Here is a 20,893-nt window from a genome sequence, read left to right as displayed (position 1 = left end):
GTCCCAGGTTTGACATCAAACACTGGAAAATGTTCAGTGTGGGAAGAAGTACTCAGATAATTTACCTAAAGGGATAGTGCACCATCAAATCATGAACACATATCTTTCCTCCTGTAGTGTTATTTATCAATCTAGATGTTTTGGTGTGAATTACAGTGTTGGAGTTATTGGTCAGAGATGTCTGCCTTCCCTCTGATATGAACAAACAAGATGTTACTTGGTTTGTGGTACTCAGAGGGCAAAAATATACATTTTAATCCACAGACTGTGTTGTGAGCAGTATCATGTATTCTCCTATTAACACCCAACTGAATATAACTTGATGACTAAATTACGAGAAAGCTCACATATACGTGATATAAATATATGATTCACGACCTTGAGAGAGAGAGATTTATTGACAAAAAATAACTGAATATTGATATGCTGTCAGGGATTTTGTGGAGGATGTTAGCAGAGGCTCGCTCATGTAAAGTTTAAGTAAGACCATTTGGAGGAAACCTGCATGTGATTAGATGCATGTGAGTGCAATAAAGAGGGAGGATGGTGGAGCTGGATCAATAGGATTAAGCTGTTATTAAAAAGTATTTATGACAGCCTGAGTCACAGCTAGTCAGGATGAAGCCAGTTTGGTATTCCCAACTATAACAACCAAACACGAATCTATAGTATATTAACTATGAAATATTACTCCTATGATATATGACAAGAACAAGAGAACAATAAATGATGAAGAAAGAACAGACGTCTGTAGTCTGACTTAATGTATTAATTTAAGATGAGGCATTTTTATTGGTAGAACAGCCATAAGGATACATATAAATAATACAGTGGTGTAGACTATATCTATAACTGTATAATACATAGGGTTACATTTACACTGATGAGGGATAGGGCCTCTATAAATTAACATAACAACAACGTGTTGCTGCTGCACTTTTTCACTTTTGTTCTGCAAACTAGATCAGTTTTAAACATCTAACCCATATGAATGCACTAATTAAGGGCTTATACATTTATGTATCATATATTCAAATTCAAAAAAATATTTAGACATTTTATAATAATTTAAATTGTCACATAAATCAGTAAATAATGTTATACAATTATCTTCATATCAGCTCACATGCATTTTTGTATCTGACCTCTACATGCGTTACTTATCACTGCCTACAAAAGTCATTTCTTAACAAATATCCATTATATCTCCCTGGTTGAACAATTATTGCTTAAAATACAAATCACACTTTTTTATAATGGTACAACAGGCTTTTTTAAAGAATGACTATAGACTATGTACATTTTTGATACTCAACAGGGACACTGAAGACAACATTTGATTGGCATCTTCTTTGTTCAATTAAGGGAAATTAGAGGACAAGAGAATAGGGGAGTACACAGTAAATGCATTTTCCGAAAGAAAAATTAAATGGAAGTATATTCATAAAGCATACTTTGAAAAGGTTTCTCATTAGTGTATTTATCTAGTCTATAGGCCTACTGCACGTTCACATATTTTAACTACATTTTAGCATTTAAAGTAGTCAGTTGTTTTTCACTGTGAACTACACGTTTTTTTCTTCTTAATATAGACTATTTTTTGCATCCAATAATGTTGTACTTCAAATGTTGGCAACTCTTATGCTTCAGCATCGTGCTAAGACTTTCCTTATTATTCCTCTGGTTTATAAAACCCATCAAAGTATAGGCCTACCTAAAACGTACATTATGTACAACCCAAAAATAACAGATTTCTGGTATTTTGCGGTCTTGATAAATGACATCTAATAATAATGACTTACATATTTAAATGCAATAACACAATCATATACATTGGTCCTGCCCTGTTGTTGGAAGGCATTTTCATTCTGCCACTTTGCCTCTTTGTTCCCCTCCTCCCGCCTCCTTATGGGGCTGCAGCTGCTGCAGGAATTCATCCAGGATCTGCTGGGCTGACACGGCGGTCACATCCACAACGTCCTGCTCCAAACGCGTTACCTTTACCCCTGCCTTCGCAGCCCAGCTGTCCCCACCCACATGGGCCGGCTGGAGGTTGGGAGGGGTGTCAGTGTGGTTGGTGCCCAAAGCAAGCTGCTGTTGGCTATGGGGATATTGAGGCTGTGGCCTGGCAGCATAACTGGCAGCCATTTTTTTATAGATAGCAGTGCTGATGTCAGCTACAGAGAAAGGTGGGCTGTGCCTGGACTCGTGCTGAGCAGAAACACTGCTTTCAGTTCCTGTTGTTGCCCCCCCCTGTTTAAAAGGTATGAAGGCTCTGACCCTCTTCGGAGCTGCCTCTGATTTCGTCAACCAATCATTGACTGCTTCCTCCACTTTAGGCGTGTGTGATTGGCACCCTGCCTGCAGGGAGGCGACAGGTTGGCTGATCGGAGCAGAAGTGGCCAGGAGCTTCTGTATGGCATCGGCTGAACCAAAGTGCTTCTCCAATAAATCCTTTATCAAGCACGGCACCTGAGAAACACAAACACAACTCTGTCAGAACTGAGTCAATGCAAAAAACTAAGTATAACACTAACACTTTGTAAATATGTGAGAGTTTTCTATAAAGGTTTCCTAATCTCTACCTCATTGGTTTTCAAACGAGTGTTTCCCCAATGGAGACATTCAGATGTGTTACTTACATGAGTAGATTTTCTTGCACACATTAGAATAGTGTTTATGAATGTAAGGCCCTCTCTAGACTTCCCCTTCCCTGATTGTGTTTTTTAGCAACACATGCATGTTAACCATGTGTAATGTAATGTACGCGCTTAACTAATATAATAACATTTTGAGGTACTCTTTGTACATACATTTTCAGTCTAGAATTTCTATTCCATCAATGAAGAGGATCATGAGCAAAACTGTGATCAGGACATCCCAACTTTTTACTGAACTCTTTCAATTTTCAGTTAATTCTCTGCAGGTCAGACCAGAATAGAATAGAGTCTCTATTTCCAGCACCCCATGACCCTATGGGCCCCTAGGTCTGTGCCTTGAAGGCATAGAAGTTCTCAGATTTTTCATAAAATCATATAATACTGAAGTGTTAAAAAAATATATGTCACAAGTAAAAGTCCGGCTTTACTATCTTATTTTTATTATTACTATTTTTTGCATGGGCTGATCATGCCAATTTATGCATGAAGTAAAAAGTTGTGGGGTTAACATGTGTCCAGTAGGCGGCACTGTGCTCACATTTATGTTCTCCAGGCCCGCGATGGTCCTGAGGGCATCCTCTAACTCTGAGCTCAGCTGTGAGACTCGGGTCTGCAGGTACTTCCTCTCACTGGTCAGGCTCTCCGACTGCACACACACCAGGGCATTGAGTCAGGTTTACACGAAAGTATCTCTTCATTGTCAGTGCAGTGAAATAGGTACAAGATCAGATACGCTTTTATCGTTTTCCCCCAATCTTATTTTCATGCAAGTGTTCTCACCGCTATATGCAGGTGTTCCCCCAGCAGGTTGTTGGCCTGCTTGGTCCCAGTGTGGGTATCTAAAAGGCTGCAAGACCAATAGAAAGAAAAAGAAAGACAACCATTAAAAATACCTATTTTCAGTATTATTAATACACTCACCATTTTGTCACCAGGTCATTTCAAGTCTTTTACTAGTATGTCACACCTTCAGCTGTAGCAAAATGTGGCCGCAGATTACATTTGGATATCACTTTCTCATTTTACATTAACTTGCTTTCCATCCCTGACTCGGCCTACATTGTGGACCGACTCCTTCAACATTTGCCAGTCTCTGTTCTGTTTTACTGTGTAGAGCAAGTCAGTCATGCACTTGTTGTTTTTTAACATATGTAAACTGACTTGACTCTTATTTGAAGCTAGAGGCAGTTGTTTTTCAGGCCAAGTGGCCACCACAGGTTCTTCTGCAAACAAGCAGCAGCTGACACCAAACTGGATCTCAGTGTGAGGGGACCATTCACTCCAGCTGCTCCGGTCTACTGAGGAATGTGTGGTGTGTGCATGTTGTGCCGTGGTGGCAGTTTGGTGAGATACAGGCTTGACAGAGCTCGGGTAGCAACAAGACTCTCACTGGTGAGTGCGAAGGGACATGACATATGCCCAGAGTCCCACTGTCTCTGTGGGCTGTGGAAAAGATGTCACTGCAGAACCACAACACTTGCTGATATGCACAGGGGAGAACGTATGTTCCATGGATCAATGAATCTATAAAAACTGTTATGTAAAGCCACAGGTTGGATTTATTGATTTTTGGTTGAAATGTTTGCACCATTTAACTCCCTTATAGAAGTTATACTGTCATGCAATGCAGCACAGTACATGTGAAATGTAATAGATCAACTCTTCAAAGTTTTTGTTTGTTATGCATTCTTTAATTTAAGACACATTGAAATTGTAACTGTAAGTTGATGACTTAAATATCAAATTGTATTTCATTATGTTTTAACTACTGTTTCATCTTTGTTCCTAATCGCAATTGTGGTCTGGCAACAAATGACAAATGCTATTCCAAAAAAAGCCTCTTGAATTGAATTGAGATGTTGTATTTATTTGTGCATCGAAGTCATAGGGTATAAACAATGTAAATTCCATCATGCACGTTGATTTGTGTTCTGTTCATGATCCCAAACCTTTTATATTTCTCCTTTACGTGACCAAGCTCGTCTCTGGTCCTCTGCAGCTCTGCCTCCAGGCTCTCAATGCAAACCACAGTCTGCACCAAGTTCTGGTGAAGATCGGAATTCTCCTCCTGCAGCGCCCTGAACACAAATGAAGGAAAATGACTCTTGTAATTTGGTCTATTCATTATGCATGTTCATAAAGTATTACTTCATTTTGAACTATCATATCATATTTATAAAAACGTCTTAGGCAAAATTCTATGTATACCTCATTTAAAAGGGAGTGGCCTCTCAAACAATCTACAATGATGCCTGTTTCAGAGGTTGTATGCCAGCTAGCACCATTTAGCTTAAAGCTACAGAGACTTTTTATTCAGCACGTTAGCATGTTTTAAAGTAAAATTATTATTAATATCAATCCTAACAATTACAAAAACTCAAAGAAATAAATTTGTGTCGACTTTACAAACTACAAAATGATATGAGTGGAATAGACTAATAACATCAATGGACATTAACATTTTTGTTTTAAAATATGGGGGTAATAAATGCTATTATTGGAACCAAAACAGTTTAAATGTTAAATGTATTTTTTTATTTGGAGCGTTATTACAATGTCTAAACTCTCTTTAGTTTATCTATCATATATTCCTTTTTCTAACGACGTAGTGTTTTATAACTGCCCCTCCTCTTTCCCTTTAAAACAGGAGTGAAGGGAGAGAGGATGTTCATTATTGTGATCAATAACCACTGACCCATCACAGGATCGACACAGAGAGAACAACATGAGACTGATAGAAAATGTTTAAAAAGTTGCACTCAAATATACAGTGAGTAGACAGGAAGTATAATAACACACACTTACTGGAGATGGCCGGCATCACACAGTGTGTCCTGGAAAAATAATGAAAGGTTGACAAAAAAGTAAATAATACTCAGTACAGGGGAGTTACTTTAAATACAGTGTAAACAGGAAGTGCAATGCCTAAGTATTTAGACAGTCTTGTTTGGCTAATTTAAATCAAAATTACATTTGCTTTGTCAAAACTGTAAAACTTGTGGCTCTTGATTGTAGATTAAAGAGTCAAATGGGCTATAAGTTATTCAGTGTTTCACCCAATATGAATGTGAACGCTCCCAACGCACCCTTGCTTAAAGCCAGAACTTCATATTCATAGTTTCATTTGAATACCTGTTTGCTGGAGTAGAGCCAAAACAATGAAAAACATTTCACTTTCCAAATACAACATGCACTCATATTCAGGCATTAACTTTAGAAGAAAGCTATTTAGAGGGAATTGGGCAAAAAATAACAAATGAGGTGATTCCCTAATTCTAAAGAGAAAATCAAGCAACCCTGGCAGTTTGGGAATATTTTCCAGGTTTAGTCTTAGGTGAGAAAAACATAGATGTATAGAGAACAATAAGTAGCAACTGTTTATTTTCTAAACACATTACAGGAGCTGGAGTCTGGCCTATGCAGGCCGTTTTTTAACAGCAGGACACACCCTGGATGGGAAACCAGTCCATTACTGAGGACGTGACAGAATAAACTATTGAGTTATCGCAGAACTGTGCCAGGGAATGTACTCTCGTTGGAATCGATTAGCTCTTAGCCGTTCTCTATGTGTGTGGTTATTTATATGTACGTGTGAATTCAGTGAACCATAACCTGATAAGACAAACTCAAATCCTATACAGGGACCACATGGAAAAAGGCAATGTTATCTAATGTTGTGTGTATGTGTGTGTGTGTGTGTGTGTGTGTGTGTGTGTGTGTGTGTGTGTGTGTGTGTGTGTGTGTGTGTGTGTGTGTGTGCGCATGCGTGTGTGTGCGCATGCGTGTGTGTGTGTGTGCGTGCGTGCGTGCGTGCGTGCGTGCGTGCGTGCGTGCGTGCGTGTGTGTGTGTGTGTTTGTCAGTACCAAAGACTGACAGCCTGAGCAGATTCTTACATAAGAGCAAAGTGAGACTCACTCTCATATTGTATATTGTGCTGGCAGCTAGTGTGAGGGAGATTTGTCTCAGTGGAAAGACAACATCATTGGTATTTATATATTGTACTTTACTGTATGGTGTTTTGATATTTGCCAAGTCTCTCTTCTAAAAGCGATTTTAGCTCTTAATGTGGCATCCTGGTAAAATAAGGGTAAACAGTTGATCCACAGAACATATAGTAGCTCAGGCCCAACATGGTAAACATTTACAATATTTAAATGAATGGTAACTCAGGTAGTTTCAAATGGAGTTTTCCCTAAAAGCACAGGACTAGTATCTGGTGCATTGCTGAAGAATGACTCAGCTTTCAGTGTGCAGTGTTTGACACGTCCCACACAGCCTGTGACTCAGCTACCGCCTGTGCAAGAGAGGAGCAACACTGCATTCATTACATTCATCCTGTTCTGTCTACTGTTTACTGCCTCATTGCAGTAAAAGGCTTTCAGAAGCTTGTTCATAGACACCTTTCGAATGTTAACTTAAATTATTCATCTTTCTATTTAAGGAGTCTGACTCAAATGTCACTTATAATGATGTATCTCCACTGTGCTCCTCAAAATTGTCAAATGGAAGCAGATACAGAGTCTTAATCAAACTTGTCTATATAAACATGTGTACATGTGAACAATGTTTCCAATTATAATGTTACTTAACAGGTTTTTATTCATCAAACCTGCCCTTTAAAAGTGGTGAATGTCAGTAGATAGGCGTATAGAATGAAACTGTATAAAAAATATAATAAACACATAGTCTATGCATATAGAAATGTTTAACTATCTAAATTGTTTAAATAAAGCCTGAAAACAAAACAAAATGTCACTAGCCTTAATGGCCCACAATCTTTCAATTTCGTGTTTATAATTACAAACACAAGAAATGTATATCAACTTAATGAACCATGATGTTATGAACCAAAACATTCAAGTTTCTTGACTTTCTAAACTGATTCCAAGTATGTGCGCTGTCAAAAAGTTATCTTGCGTTGTAGTTTTGTACCCTATCAAAATAGCAAAAATGTGACGGAAATAAACTCACCCTGCGTGGAAGTGGTGGCCCCACATGCTGCTCTGGCTGGTGTCGTCCACTCAGCTCTGAGCTGTGGCTGGTAGCAGTGGAGGCCGTGTCTCTGCCCCTGGGAGAATCAGATTTTGAGGATGAAGACTCAGATCCATGAGCTGGCCCCACACCCTGGCTGACGAGCCCTCTGTGCCCAAGGCCGGGATGAGGCTGGTGCTGGGGGTACTGTTGGGTAGACTGACCGTGGGAGGTGGTGGGCTGTTGTTTGCGATGCTGGCGATGTTTGGGCTGGATGGATTCAGGGCTGGTGCTGGTGCCATCCGTGAGCTGAGGCCCACATCGACCATATCTGTCCCCTGACACAGAGCCCCCAGTGGGCGAGGGCCTCCTCTCTTTACGGCTGCTCTCGTGGTGAGAGTTTTGGCTTGGAGACCGGGGGTAAGGATGAGGCAGTGGGCTACCATGGTGGTCCCTATCCCCATATGAGATCAGTTTTTCAGGATTGGAGCAATCCGAATGTTTCCGAGAGCTGCTGCGAGGGGCCTTCTCCGGCCTGTTGTTGTGCTGTTTCTGCTCCCTCACCTCCCCTAAACTCCCCCTGTGCTTCTTGGGTGGGAGCTGTGGCTTGACTGGTCCAGGTGATTGCGGTGGTGGGGCAGGCGTCTTCACGGTAGCTTTATCCTTGTTCACACCCAGGATATTGAGAGCCGACGGGCTTATGACCTGTTTTGTAATCTCATCTAGAAAAGCTGAGAATTGCAACTTTTCCTGCACAAAAGTTGACCTTGTCTGCACCACTTTCCTTTTCCCTTTCTGCCCAATGGGTTGTTTAGTAACTCTTGGTGACAGCACCTCCATCGACTTGGCCTTGCGGATGTCAGTATGGGGCTCCTTCTTTTTGAGGATGCCTTTGCTTGGTAGCTGACTGGAGGACACAGCTCTCTTAGGTCCCCTGGAGACCCCGAGCAGAAATTCCTCCTCGTTGACAGCCAGGCTTCGGTTCAAACTAACGGCCTTATGCAGAGGTCCATAGTTATTATGTGGTACCCTGGATTGTTCTCCTTCAAGATCACTTTCATTACCCTGCAGGAGGCCTTCTTCACTTCTGCTTTGGCCCCGATCAAGACAAGGAAAACCACGCTTGACCCTCTTATGTGCACTCCCATGTGTCTCACTACAAACACTGCCGTTATTTCTGTGTTTGATGGTGGCAAAGACAATGGGCTCACTGCCGTCGTCCTCCCGGAAACCTCTACGCACTTCTGAGATGTTGGAGCAGGACAGGGAGTGCTGTGGCTGCTCAGTATGACGAAGAGAGAATGGATCGTATGCATTTTCCTCTGTGTACCATGAGGAAAAAGAGGAGGAGGAAGAGGAAGAAGAGAGGGAAGAGGAGGAGGCCCTAGAGGGAGTTACAGGTGTTTCGTTGTTGTACAGTATCTCATCCACTTCGCTGTGGTGAAACTGCCGGTTTGGATGATGATGGTGGGAGTTATGAGGAGGATTGTCATGAAGATAGCGACCATGTTGATGGTGATAATGGTGCCCGTGGCTTTCATCCGTGTTTCTGTCTGTGTCGTCAACGTTTACGTACCTGCGACACAAGGACACAGGGATTAGAGACAAAGCAGGTTTATTTATAAAACACATTTCAGCCACAATGCAATTCTAAGATCTTTACACAAAACACTAAGACACTTTTCGAAAGAAACACACCATAAGGTCATTTTAGGTTAAAGAGGAAATACATTTAAACTATTTAAAATAGAATAAGACATATTTAAAATACAATCATTAAAAGTTACTGTTTGGTGCAAGACAGGAAATAGTCATGTTTGATTTTAAAAAGGCATGGGCGTAGAGATGTCTTTAGCCTTGTTTTGAAAGAGTTAAGAGGTGCAGCCGACCTGTTGTTTTCTGTGAGTTTATTCTAGATATATGGCGTGTAAAACTGAATGCTGCTTCTCAGTGTTTAGTTTTTACTCCATGTCTCAGACAACCTGAAAGGTGTGGATGGTTCTTAATAGATGATCATACATGTATATTTTGCTCCTAAACCATTCAGTGCCAATCATTGCTCTGCATAAATCCTCATGACCTATGAAAATAACCCGCCTATCTGTATTATGAGGTTGCACACTTTTAACTTTTGCCAGAATCTATATATTGGATTCCAAAATGTGGCTTTTGCTCAATAAAGAAAAACTTCAGGGTGTTTGTAATTGTATTTCCAAAAAGTCTTCCATTTGACAAATAGAAATCTTACCTGTGTGACTGCGGGTCTTGGTGATGGGGGAGATGGTGGTGGTGGTGATGCCTCCGTGACTTGATCTCGTCAGGGCCAGAGGGGCTGTGAACAGGCTTAAAAAACGTATCCATGTTCTGTCTCTTCTTATATGTTGTCACTGACGGTGATCCTTGTTGGCAATCAGCTGTTTCTTCTTGCTTTAAAGAAAAATATTTTTGTCAATGAAGTTACAACTTTTGTCAGCTGCAGAGATCATCCCTCCAGACCAGACGACAATCCAATGTTGTTTCCAATCATAAGAGTAGGTAGAGCACGGGTCCACTGCACATTGTGAAAAATAAATAATGTGCTTAACTTGCTAGCTCAGTAATCAGTAGTATCCAGCTGCCAGATTGTTTGTATGAATAAGGTCGTCTCCCTCAGTGGCTGAATGCAGAATAATGAAAATCCAGCTTGTGAGCAGGAATGTATGAAATTCTGGATGGTGGCTTGATTTTGCATCACGCCTGATGTAACAGCTGGGCGATCATTGAACCAGCTGAAAGGGCGAGACCTTGTCCTCATACAGGAGACAATCGATCGGGCCCTCGCACAGGATCCATAACGGTTAATCGACCCCACTGATATAACTTGCAAGTTATGCAAGTGTTGTTTGCACAAATGTCCTTTTATTTCAATCTTTATTTCGAGATTAACAAAAACTAATACAAAATTTGAAAAACAGAATACCGTATTGTTAAAATACAGTATTTATCAATATTCATAATAATATTTATATATTCAACACACATATTAATAATTATATTTATATATTCAACACAAATGTTCATATTAATATGTATATATATTCAACAAAAATATTAATAATAATAATAATAATAAATCATATGTGTCCGAAAGGGAGCAGGAGGAATTTTAATTCCCACCCCATACTTACTGCTGATCAATGATTATCCTTTAAATAATTTCTGCAAGTTATTCCTACTTACAGATTCACATTTATACATACATTTACAATAATTTCTCATCTTAAATCACCTTTCTTCATTCTTATAGTTTTCCCAAAAAGTGTTTCTGTACATCCTTTTAAACTGAATTATATTTGTGCTTTGTTTTAACTCCTGCTCCAAACCATTCCATAAAATCACCCCACAGATTGTCATGCACATACTTCTCAGAGTTGTTCTGAGCTTGAGTTGTTTGAAATGTAGATTTGCTCTCAAATTATACCCACACTCTATGTCTATGAACAATGTTTGTAATTTCCTAGGAAGTAGATTATTTCTTGCTCTGTACATGATTTGTGCAGTTTTAAATTTAACCAGATCGGTAAACTTCAGTGTGTGTGTGTGACTTCAAGAATAATGAATTTTTGTGTTCAAGATATCAAACATTATTGATTATTCTTATAGCCCTTTTTTGTAATGTGCATAACGGCTGTAGGTTGGTTTTGTAAGTGTTTCCCCAAATCTCCACACAGTAAATCAGATATGGCAATATCAGTGTGTTATATAGAGTATACAATGAGTTGTAGTACAAAATGTGTCTTGCTTTCCCCAATATTGCGCTAGTCTTAGCCAGTTTTGCTTTTACATGAGTGATATGAGGTTTCCAGCTGATGTTGTGGTCTAAAACCACACCAAGGAACTTATTTGCATATGCTCTTTCTATGTTTATGTTGTCTAGGATGAATTGCACCTGTGGATTTGTTTTATGTTTTCCAAATAGCATAATCTTTGTTTTGCTTAAATTTAGGGAATATTTGTTCTTATCAAATCAATGTTTTACTTTAACCATTTCTGCTGTTATTACCTCCATTAGCTGTTTCAAATTGTCACTAGAACAACAAATATTAGTATCATCTGCAAATAAAATAATTATCAATATATTTGATACTCTGCAAATATCGTTGATGTATATGATGAACAGCTTTGGACCCAACAAAGACCCCTGAGGTACTCCACAAGTTATGTTCATGTATTCTGATTTATGTTCACCTATTTCAACAAATTGTTGTCTGTTGCTTAAATAATCTCTCCCAGTCTAATCCCTCCCCTCTGATGCCATACCTTTACAGTTTTGTCAGTAAAATGTTGTGATCTATGGCGTCAAATGCTTTTTGTAGGTTTATAAATATTCCCACTGCTTGTTTTGTATTGTCCATGCAGTTTGCTATTTCCTCACTTAATTCCATTAGTGCCATAATGGAATATGTTTGTGCTGTCTCGCTCTTCAACATTCATAACTATATCCTGTAACCGTTAACTTTGCTTCCCAACTTTGCACAAAATCATTAAGTACCATATGCAAATTGTAAAAAAAAAACGCCTTGATTTGCAAGTAGGCCTATACCACAAAAATGTCTTGGTGAGCCTTGATTAGATCACAGGCCTTAGTATCACATGAAAGGAGACGTCTCTTTTGCTAATGTGTGACTATCACCTGTCTAATAAACATTAAAAAGATCAACTTGTTGAGGTAGGGAGGGGTTGAAGCCTTTACAGTCTTGGTTGAAACTCATAAAGAGGAAAACCACGCCCGGCCGTTGCTGATCAATGACACTGTCATTATGACAGTAAGCGCTCTTTCCCACCTTTTGAATTTAAACTGAGCTATTCTAAAATGTGTAATGAGGATATTTTTGCCCTGTGACTATAAAAAGGTTGGCGGACAGCACTGGACACTCTCCCAAGGCAACTTATGATTATGAGATCTGTTTTACCATTTTGCTTAAAAAAAGAATGAAGAATGTTGACTATTTCAGTCAACATTCTATCCACATAACTGAATGTTTACAACATGTATTATTTAGGAATGTTAGTTCTGTTTAGTCAATTAAATAAATAATGTTACTAAAAATGCCAGTGTCAATAACAAAGAGTTGTCACTTAAATAGTAACATGAAGGAGGTTGCCCAGACATGTCCAGGATAAGCTACTGCAATCAAGTTGACAACCAGATCAGCAGAGGAAAACACATAGGAAGGTTTCAGGCATTGGGAGCATGAATGCATGGCTTTCACTGCACCATCTACTGGTGAACAAAAGTACCTCACATGTTGGCCTTTCAGCACTGGTAATTTTCCACCTCATCACAGGGACAAACTTCCACTAGATGTTTCTGGATATTTCTAGTCATATCACGTACACCTTGCAGCCCCAAAGCTGTAGGCCAACTATTGAATCGCTAGTATATAGCTTGGTTGCAAATTAGAGCCATGATACACACAATAGAGGCTTGTAAATACAGGTCTCCAAAATACCAAATCATATTTGAAAAACAAAATACAGCCAGCCAGCACCAGTAGCTTTAACAGCAACTGCCAAATCTAGCAAAAAACAACAACAAACGTGATTGAACATAGGCCATCCAAGTTAGAGAAGATGAGTTAGCTGTTTTCTATTGTTTGTCGATCAAATGGCGTATCATTGCAGTAAAGGGGAATAAGATCCGGCAACTCTAGCACATTCTAGTTTGATCCGGTTTGGTCGGACCGCATTGCACACAAGTAAAAACTCATCCGCACAGCAGCTCCTGTGACGTCAGCTATTGGATGTCGTGGTGCAAGGCTGAACATTTCCCTTTTTAATGTAAATAACTTATCTGTTTGCATTCAACATATGTCCAACATTCTGAAGTCAATTGACAACATCAACACAAACTTACTCAGTGTCTGTATTGAAGAAGTTTGAATATGAACACATCTTTGGGCAATAATACTATGTTCAACAGTGCCCCATATTCCCACACTGATGCATATTCTTTCAAGTTTCAGCTTGAATCGAACGCCAAACTTTATTTTTGTACGTTTTGTTCCTGTTAAAGCGGGACTACTTTTTTCACCGGATGAATACCACATCTTGTCGTATCCGGATCACCCAAACAGTATAAATACCACTGGTGACGCCATTTCATCTCAGACTGCATTGAAACGAATCCGGCGCGGTTAGAGGTGTTACAGGTTAAACCGTTCTTTTTATTTCCTTTTATTACTTTGAGATTCAATCGTTAGCTTTGAAGATGTGTAGATGTATTCTACCTCACATTATATTCGGGTTTTCTTTCAAAGTTTTGTATTTTCAGGGAAGCGTAAGTCCCTGTCTAAACGCTTAGCCTCAATATGAAGGATATGTTGTGCCTTCTATTGTCTTTTTATACTAAACTTTTTGTGATCGAGCTTTAGTTTGATTTATACGCTTCAGTTGGCAAATGTCACTGAAAAATCTGCCTTAATCAGATATCTAAGTTTCACTTTTTTCGAAACTACTTAATGTTAGCTCGTAGCTAACGGCAGGGCAAGTGGGCCAAAAATAGACTCGTGTTTAATGCCAACGTTAAGACGTTACTCTTAGACGTTCGGTATGTTAGCCTGACAGTGGATAGCGTAACGTTTATATTATATGACGTTACGGTTAAACGCAAAGTTTAGAAAAATGAATCGTAAACAAAGTTGTGCTTCTAACAGCAGTTGGCTCAAGATGGGGGCCGTGACGTAGCAGCCTGTAATGGTTGGCTATTGGTCGATTTGAATAACTTGTGGTGACGCACCTAGAAAGAGATGGAAAGGGCGTGGTCAGCTTCCAGTCAAGTTTTTTTTGCAAAGCTACACAGAGTTGGTGAAGGAATTTTGTTTTGAAGGCTATTATCTTACAGCTTATGGTATAAAAAGCCTCGTGACTAAACGACCGTTAAGTTATTACTGTTGTGCGCTATTAGCTGATGTTACTCGACAAGAAAGGGCTTACAGCAAGATGACAAGGGTAGATGAAGACGCAGACGTTGTTATAAAGTAATGTTTAAAAAAACTGATGCAATACTGAAGTAAAAAAAAAAGAAAAAGAAGAGGTGACTTCAACCTGAAAAGATTAACCAAGAGATAAGTTAAGATGTGAATGGCTAGAAGCAAATTATCTGGGGATATTCTCTATTCTTACACTGAAACAAGCCAAAAGAGGTGAACATTAATGAAGATTGGGTCAGATAAGTCAAATCTAATTATCTTATTAATCAAAAGAAGGTAACTAAAACCAAAGAACCTTTTTAAGACGATATTTTTTTTGAGTAAATGAATCAAAACCGTCGATGATCTGTCATGATTAGGGAACGCGTTGATAAGCAAACCTTTTTTTGTTATGCTGCAGTATCTTAGTCATTGCGCTTTTCGTTTTTAAAGACGTTCATCTCTTTGTTTCAAGCGAATTCCTTTGGGCAAAGAAATGCACAGAAACTGCAGTTTTAAGGCAATTCGTAAGGAATCAAAGCTTTTATTACAAGCTGTTGCTCAGTGAATAAGAGGCATAGAGGATGATATGTATTTTTTTCCCATCATTTAAATTACTTAGAAAGAAGAAAGAAGATTTTTTTTTTCACGGGGGGGGGGGAAATGGACTGAGTTATCGAGTGGACCAATGGACTTAGTTATTGTAGTAATTTTAAAAAAATGGACTTAGTTGTGTGATGAAGATCGAAGGACCAGCGAGGACACGGGGAGGACCAGAGTGTGGAGCTTGGGAGGACCAGAGTGTTTCCAGGCAGGAAAGGACCAGAGGGCATGGAGGGAAGAGCAGAGGGGGCCAAAGAGAGCATGAAGCAGCTGCAGCAGTTGTTGGCGAAGTGTACACCAGAGGGAGCCAGAGGGGCAGGGTAGCAGCAGCAGCAGAGCGGCCATCCTGAAGCAGTTCCAGAGCCAGCCAGTGATGCAAGGGGGGGACAGGGCGCACAGTCTTCTAGCTTCACAAGTTTAAAGCAAGGCGGTGGTTTGTATATTGGGTAGAGGTATCTCTCTAACATTTTCAGGCAGTTTTCATACTATTTCCTAGAAATGATTGTAGAACACAATTTCTCGCACAGCTCTCTCTTCCTCTTTACAGGCAAGCCGTGTAAATCGTTTTGTACCGTGGTCACCGCTCCTGTTGTGCGCTGACATGCGTGTGGTGGTGTCTGCTGTGATGAATGCCTTGGTAGTGTGCTGGAGAGAGGAACATCTTATCGGACTTCTCTACCCCTGCGATCACAAGTAGTTCCCCCAGCCGGATCGAGGCAGTCCCATGTTGTTCGATAGGTCTTCCCCCGAAAGGAGCTTTCGTCATTGGAGTGAGAGAGTGGATGGTCTCCTGTGCGGCCGATTGATGTGTGTATACAGCAACCCTTCAGTGCTTCAGCTGCGCACCATTGGTGCAGATCTACTTCTTAACCTGAGCAGTGAGTTAATGCATGAAATGTACATGAGGGTGTAACTATCCTGTACATTAACTCATCATTGCCTATGCTGTGTAGTTTACAGTAATGTTTGCTTAAAAAGGAAAAAATATGTTTTAATTAGTTGATCCGGGTTAAGAAAGGTATTTGGGTAGGGGGAGGGGACATTTAAAACGTGTTTCGAGTTCTTCTTTTCACAGGCCTGCCCCCTAAAGTGGATCATCGAAAGAACCCCCTTTTGATACACATCTTTATTAACTATAGTACTATGGATCGGGATCATGTGCATCCACTGCGGTTTAAAGAGATGTAGGAAGGTATTTAATATTGTTCAATTAACCTATTGGGTTTTATTACTTCTACCTTGTTCAGAACATGTTGTAAATTGAGTTTCATGCACATCTTATTGGGTAATGGGAGGGTGGGGTTGTGGGGCGTTAATCAGTCTCTTCCCTAGACTTCACAGCTCCATGTTACCCAACGCAAAATGGCCTGAGTAGGAAACCTCCAGGCGTACCCAACCGGGTTCGAGTGGACTCTTTGCCCCGCAGGATAGCAACTTCAAATCTAGTCTCCTGGTGTAGCAAGAAGCTCTGTTTTCCCAGAGAGGGTGGTAACAAATCTCCTTACTAGAAATCATTGCAATTCTGTACAGGCAGTTGCTTTGTTGGGTTGGGAGGGGCTTGTGTATTTGTTACTCTTGCAGATTAAGTTGTATGGCCGTCCTTCAAAAATCTACACCAAAGTCCACGTCTACAGTTCATAAGGAAGGAATCCCTCGCGTTCCGGCTTGCGGTATTTAAATGTTCTGGAAAATTTGCTTCAATCTTTCATGAATTGTATTTCTAGTCATACAGTTGTGTCGTTAATGTAGGGGCACTGTAATGCTAGTAATTGTCTTGTAGATCTGTGTTGCATCATTGGAGGGGTATTGTGGGGAGAGGGTTTTTCCTTTGCATTTTTCAGTGTGCTGTGTCCTGTGCGTTTTCCAATACCCGAGACCATCAGGAACTCTCCTAACTCATTGTTTGTACAAGTGTCCTTGCACATCGAGCTTCACGTAAGGTCCCTAAATGTGTTCACATTTCTCTTTTAACATTCATTGTCTGGCTAAATTCCTCCATTGCAATTCCTTTGCAATTAGTTACTATGCCTTGTATTGACAATACAATGAGTGAACTATCTGTAAAGGATTTTCTTATTGCATAATAAATGCATAGCTTGTTGTGATTGAATACAGTTTTGGTATGCATTTGTTCTTTTTTGGGGGGGCTTGTGTGGGGGAGCTTTTCTTGTGCTTTTTCAGGTATGACTTAAGCCTGGAGCTTTGTAGAGCACGGATGTGACCTGGGTTCGAGTGACATCCTTTTCAAAGTGGAAATTGAAGGCAGATAAGTTGAATCCATCAAAAAATGATGTTGGATAATTATCAACCCTAGAGCGGTCACATATCTTGAATGGGCTTCACTGTCCTCATTGTTCTTGAAATTAAAGCAACTTGCTATACTTCTCTGTAGAAATGGCACTGTTGTGCTTTCTTAACAAGAGTCTTGTAATAATGGAAGGATTTGATGTACCCTCTTTGATTCTGACGTTATCTGCAGTAAAGCATTTGGGTAAGGATAACAATAGTCAGTTCTACGATACTGTGAGGGGGGTGTAGGGGTGTCTCTTGTCTGCCTCTTTGATCTTACAGAACAGTCCAAAGGAAGAATGCAGTCTACGTAGAACAACACGGCAATCATCCTGTCGTTTGAAATCAACCAACACGCAGTTTGAGCAAATGGAGTCAGGTTCAAATGTGATGTTTCTGAATTATTAGCCCTCAGCTGCTTGCCCTTGCGCAACTGTGCAAGTGGTAGCTTGGTCATATAAAATTACTCCCAATTGTGCAACTGTGCGATTTTCAAAGATAGAGAGAAAAAAAAAAGCAGTTGAGGAAAGCTGTGCATTGTGCAGCTTTGTTTTGGTCTGTAATGCAGCGCAAATGTGTTGCTTTAGTTAATATTGTGCATTGGTTCGGTGTATTCCTACAATTCTCTTTACAGAAATCTGAGATCAGGGCGTGAGACTGGTTCAGCAGCGAGTGAAGTCCTCTAACCTGCAGCATGTAGTAAGATGTTGGGCTACCTTTTCAAAATAAACTTTTGCAATGTTGTAGTTATCAAAATGACATCTTGGAACTGGCTTTGTTAACCTCGAAATCATGAGTAACAACAATGCTTTACTAGCCCATTCCTCTTTGGCGCCGGGGCCCTATTGCTTTGCATCTTAAAACACAAGATGAGTAAAACTCGAATCTTTGAGTATTGTGTGGTGGGTGTTTTGTGTAGATCACTCTTTGTTTCAGATCATTTTCGTCTGTCTGCTCCGATCTCGCCTGCCTCTGAATGCAAAGCCATCTGTGGAAGCTGTCAGCGAATATGAGTGTGGCCCCTGAATGAAGTACCAACCCCTTGTGCGCTTGAGCTTAGATCCGAAACCCCTCCGACGTCCTTCGCAGAAGCCCCGCCCTCTGTGTTTGTGTGTGTGCCTCTTTTCTTTCCCCTATGGTTTCTCAGGTCAAATTGCCTAAAAAAAGTCTTAATTTATCCTCTGGGATGGAACGCTGAGAATCCAGTCACTATAAGATCAAGAGCTGCAAGCTTGTCTCGCTAATACTGCATCACTTCAGTCTCATGGGTGCTAAGTTAAGTAATTTCGGTTCCCTTGATTTATTTTTTCTTTAACATACCATGGCTTTAATGTGTAACTCAACATGTTGCATGCACCCCAGCTCTGCATAACATTTTATTCATAACACACAACATACTTTTCATGAAGATTTGTAAAACGTTGGCGTATTTTGGTCAAGGGGTTTCTGGGGGGGGCAACATTCTCCTCTCTTCCTTTCAGATTTCTCGTTCAACTTATCTTGCTACTGAGCCAGGCGACTAAAACCTCTGCGGGGAGTCACGGGCTGACTTGGTACAATCTTTATTACTTGGAAGAATTGAGCATTACTGAGAAAGAATAGCTCTTGTAATGATCGTATTGTCATATTGGTTTTTAAGTGTGGGAATTCTATGGGGCGGGAGGTGGGGCGGCTTAATTGTCCTTTTTTCCATTACAGCTGTAAACTTGCCTGTCCGTGTGACCAGCGAGTCCAGCTGAATTGCAAAGGGAGAAACCGCTTTGAGTATCACCAGGGACGCTGGTATTGTGGCCTCGTAAATATGGATAAAAGAGTTCGCTGGAATCAGTCATACAACAATGAAGTGTTGTGGGGAATGCTGGGATTGGGGAAACCAGTTGTCTTTCTTCTAGTTTCAGGCTCGTGACCATGCGAAATCCCCATGTGGTGACAACAAATTATAGCAGCCAGGTGTTGAGGGGTTTTCTTTTCCCGGAGGAACAAATTTGTTTTTGTTCCTCCAGGTTTTGCTTTTACCTATAACAGCTACAACAACAAAAAAAGCAAAAGACTCCGGTGGTGGCACTCCTGACTTTGTTGGGACAGGGTTCAATCCCCTGCGGTGTCTTTGCCTTTCTAAAGTTGCTGTGGGGTAATAATATGAAGCCAATCAAACATATGTTGCAAATTGAAGTTAAATAAGACTAATCTATTTATTTTGTTAACTGGATGATGAGCATGTTTACCATTTCACATGAAATGTATTACAGAAAAGTCAATTAACAAAGTTTATTGGGAAGCTGGAATTCCCAGGTACCAAGTCATATTAAAATGTTCCTGTGTCTTAATGTAAGTTTATCGTATCCCCTGCCCACAAGATGTTAAAATAAGACAAATAAAACCTTCCTGTTTTGCATACAATTTGATGTGGTGTTTTTCTGCTTTTTGTGTTTGAAATGTGAGATTGTGCTGTATGTGACATTAGGGGTGTATAGGTTTAACATAAAGAAGATACAGATTACTTATTAAACCGGGACAGAAAACGAAGCATAATCTCCAAATGTTAATACTTATGTCGGCACATGATTAAAAATGTAGTTCAGTTCCCTCGTGTGCTTTTATTAAAAAGTAATGTCTTGAAAGATCCTCTTATAATTGGCTTGTGTTAATTGAGCCAATTGTACATTCCTGAAGCAATTGGCTAAACTTTCAGTTAGCCAATTTCAGTTAGAAACCTTAGTACCTCAATGAAAAGTTAATATAAGCCTTGATAAAGGGAGCCATAGGGATAGACTTTTAATTGAAGTATTCTGTGTTACAGGAGTTTTGTCTTTACTGTTCCGGTCACTAAACAATATACAGATGGCAAACTTAATAAAAATGGGCGACAATTTAACTGAGGTTGAAAGCTTATCAAAACAACAATTTTTGTAAAGCTAGAGAGTAAAGCAAAACTACCTGTATATTAAATGAAAATGAAAAGACAGACTGAAAAGAAGCTTATTTATTAACCATTGTCTGGATAAGATAGTACTTTATTGATCCTAATTTGGGAAATGTTGTAGCATAAAAAAGACATGGCATTGTAATAAAAATTCAAAGACTAGAAATAAACAAGAAAGTTGAAAATATACATGTTGAATTAAGGTATTATGTATACATGCATATATACTTAAATATATGACCGATGGAATATTTAAATATAGAACAGATTATATAAATGTACCATGTGGTTTTATTCCAAGAGAAACTATGTAGCAGAGAATTCTCTTCCAGCCAGAGGTGATTTATTGTCGTGTTATTGCAGTGGGCAGGAATGTTTCCCTGTATCGTTCCTTGTGACAGCGGAGCTGCAGCAGTCTGTTGGAGAAGGAGCTCCGTTGACTGTCCAACATATTACCAACCTTCAAAAAGATTTATAAATAGTCTTTATATAACCT

At 39.8% G+C, this 20,893-nt stretch overlaps 1 protein-coding gene across 1 annotated transcript; it reads right to left on the bottom strand.

The window, feature by feature from the left end:
- Positions 1-793: 793 nt before the first annotated feature.
- LOC307033056 (uncharacterized protein) lies at positions 794-8,780 on the bottom strand (the record flags this gene model as incomplete). The annotated part of the gene is made up of 7 exons (XM_079671328.1): positions 794-2,472; positions 3,199-3,306; positions 3,441-3,507; positions 4,610-4,738; positions 5,466-5,494; positions 7,633-8,620; positions 8,662-8,780. 7 exons carry the CDS (start codon positions 8,778-8,780, stop codon positions 1,864-1,866), a joined length of 2,049 nt encoding a protein of 682 aa, XP_079527454.1. The 3' UTR covers positions 794-1,863.
- Between the last annotated feature and the right edge of the window lie 12,113 nt (positions 8,781-20,893).

This window comes from Notothenia rossii (assembly GCF_949606895.1).
Source record: "Notothenia rossii genome assembly, chromosome: 3".
In the NCBI taxonomy this organism is placed as follows: domain Eukaryota; kingdom Metazoa; phylum Chordata; class Actinopteri; order Perciformes; family Nototheniidae; genus Notothenia; species Notothenia rossii.
This window is presented reverse-complemented; position numbering and strand designations above follow the sequence as displayed.